The sequence below is a fragment of the Aplysia californica genome, unplaced genomic scaffold, assembly GCF_000002075.1.
Source record: "Aplysia californica isolate F4 #8 unplaced genomic scaffold, AplCal3.0 scaffold00639, whole genome shotgun sequence".
Lineage (NCBI taxonomy): Eukaryota > Metazoa > Mollusca > Gastropoda > Aplysiida > Aplysiidae > Aplysia > Aplysia californica.
In genome coordinates, this window is record NW_004797909.1 from 330,681 (window position 1) to 333,751 (window position 3,071).

General features: G+C 38.3%; 1 protein-coding gene across 1 annotated transcript in view; it reads left to right on the forward strand.

Moving 5' to 3' along the window:
• Positions 1-3,071, forward strand: part of LOC101846767 (quinone oxidoreductase) — a gene marked incomplete at its 5' end in the record, with an annotated part of 17,562 nt that overhangs the window by 3,223 nt on the left and 11,268 nt on the right. The window contains 1 exon segment of the mRNA XM_013087792.2: positions 2,239-2,290. Coding sequence (XP_012943246.2) covers positions 2,239-2,290 — 52 coding nt within the window.

Genomic DNA, 3,071 nt, shown 5'->3' on the forward strand with positions numbered 1-3,071 from the left:
GGGGGGGCGTGCGAACACCCACGTAACGAACACAGATTTTCAGGTACCCATTTTATTTTCGTATACATTATATTCTTTGTATTTAAAACAGGTACAAAGCGAGATTCATGCATAAGGAAAAGATTATCTATCTGAGTTCCACTGATTTTGCTATGTGCGTATTAGACTTGGCTTGGTTGTTTGGTGGTACACTGTAAATGTTAAGCACCGCAAGCAACGCAGCATAAATATTCAGGAGGCAGGCTGTCTCTATTCTGACTGCATGGGCCAGCCCAGGGATTCGCGGAGCACTTCCAAGTAGACAGACGTAGATGCTTAATGATGTGGCATCTGTAAGGGGCAATCAAACTTATTTGTTGCTTTTCACATGTAGGCCTAGGCTTAAAAACCAAAGAATTTTATACCACAGACAGCGATTCTTATTTCATATTTAACTTCTGTTATTTGAAGAGCCTTAAGGCTCAACACTCTCTTCAGTGGAGCCAATCTCAGATGATCATTATGTCACATGTGAAACCCCGAACAAACCATTCAACATCACACTATTGCTTCTAAAAAGGGATTCCAAGCTCAAAGAACTTGATTGGAAAGCACAGTAATCAGTATAAAAAGCATAAGCATCGTTCAGTTCCCACTCACAGTGACTGCTTTTGTTAATGTTGTTGTTTAATATTGTTGTTGTTGTTGATGAATATGCTTTTTTATGTTAATGTTGCTAATCTGGTTGTTCGTTTACATTATTTTTGTTGCTCCTTTTTGTGTGTCCCGAGTCCTCCTAGCTTCGAAGAAGTGCTTTTGAAGGCGAAGCTCCTGGATCGTGACCGAGGGTAAAGAAAAAGGAATGAAAGAACTGTTTATACCAAACACTCACGTAATTATCATACATTCAACCGAGATGAGCTCATCTCTGGTATCCTGTTATTAGACCGGAAGAAGCCCTTGTGATTTTTCAGAGTTAGTCTAGATTTTTAAAACAACATGTAGAGGACAGTTTACCCAAGATGCATGCTGCATGATTTTTATAGCGTATAGCTCAGGAATTTGAAACAGGAGTCAACACACTCTCTTCCGAAAATAAAACTCTAAACCCTCAAAAACCACAAACCACAAAACAAAACTAAACTATAAAAAAACGGACATAATGTGTTTCTGTTTGATAAAGAGCGAAAATGAGCCTTTAAATTTTAATTATTGGGCTCTTGAATAAGATATTTACACTTCACTTTCCTTGGGCGATATAATATAACATAAATTATCAGATTCGTTGGCTTAAAAGTTACCCATTGAAATGCAACATGAACGGCCTTGCATGAGTTCAGTGTTAAAAAGCATAGCTGTTGTCTAGTCATCCATTAAGCATAGCAAGACTTTGAATCGCAAAATGAATTGTTGCCATAGTAGTGTGTTCATTTTAATCACGCACGGTGCAAACCTTGGAAACAAAGTAAATGCTGATAGTAGTAGTAGTTATAAATTATGATTCAATTGATCAAAAGGTATTACAGACATCATATGCAACTATTAACATTGTCATAAATCTAGTGTACTCTTTGCAACCGCATTTCAGTGACTCTGTCTCTCAGTGTCATTCTGTATCTTTCAGATGCCTCTACCCTCTGACTGTCTCTCTCTCTTTCTCTCTCTCTCTCTCTCTCTCTCTCTCTCTCTCTCTCTCTCTCACACACACACACACACATACACTCTCTCTCTCTTCTATCTCCCCTTTTTACACTGTCTGTCTTTTCAATTTTGTCTGTCGCTCTCATTGTCCCCATTGCGTATTCTTTATCTCATACAGCATCCACCCCCACCCCCCAACCAGGGCAGTGCTACTGACTGAAGTTGTCTTTAGGCCATTCACAAAATGGGGGTATCAAATAGTTCTTTTGCACTGTAGAATTGTTAATTGGCTGATGTATCAATTTCATGCTCATACTGGGCCGAAACAACATAGGGGAACTGCTGCCTTTTCTTTCCTCATCCTTACTATTGTCATTTTCCCTCTACTTGCTTGGTATGTTTGTCACTCTGTTGTGAACTGCTATTTCCGGGGTGCCTTGATAAGCGAAGCAGACTTTGTATTGTTGAAGCTAGAGAGGTGGCCTGATTCCCCGTTTGGACTTCTCTGTTGACATTCACCCGTTGGCGCTCATATGACCTTATGCAGTTGCGAGCGCCGTAAAACCTTACAAAAACAATTCAGCATCCTCTTTAAATATAATATTTTCCCTGTTATAGAGCTCAAGCCAAACCAGGAGAGACGGTTTTGATCCATGGGGGTAGCGGGGCGGTAAGCAGAAACTTCTGTTTTTTTATTCGATCATGATTAATCCATTCATAAATATAATACACCCATGATCAATCCATTCATAAATATAGTATATTATCCGTGATTAATCCATTCATAAACATAATACATCCATGATCAATCCATTCATAAATATAATATATTATCCATGATTAATCCATTCATAAATATAATATACATGATCTATTAGTAGATACAGTCGAACCTGCTTTAACGGCCACCTATATATTATGGCAATAACCTGTACAAACGGCCACTTCCCATTTCCTCCTTTGCGTATCTGTTGTTGTATTTTTTACATTATTATAATGACTATGTGTAAGATGGCTACCTGTAGGCCTATAACACAGTCACTTTTCTCCTCGACAATTTATAGCCGTTCTATATAATATAATGGTATATTACATATATTATAACGATTTGAAATTTATCTCTCAATAGAATATATATGTGGGTGGTTGGCGGGTGCTCTTTTGTGGTCTGCTCCTTCTTTCCTATCAAACTTCTATCGCCCTTATCTCCCCTTCTTCTTTTTTATGTTTGTTACTCCCTTGTAACGCCTCTAATCTTCTGGCGCTCATATGACCCTATGTAGTCGCGAGCGCCGTAAAACCTCTACTAAAACTAAAACTAAGAATATATAATTGTCATAGTCTCTACCTGCTTTTCTTAAAGTTTCCCATCATATTCTGTCGAAGCTCGTGGTTGTTGGGTTCCTTCTCTCTCCAAAGACGAAGCAGGCATGTAATAATAATTATAATAA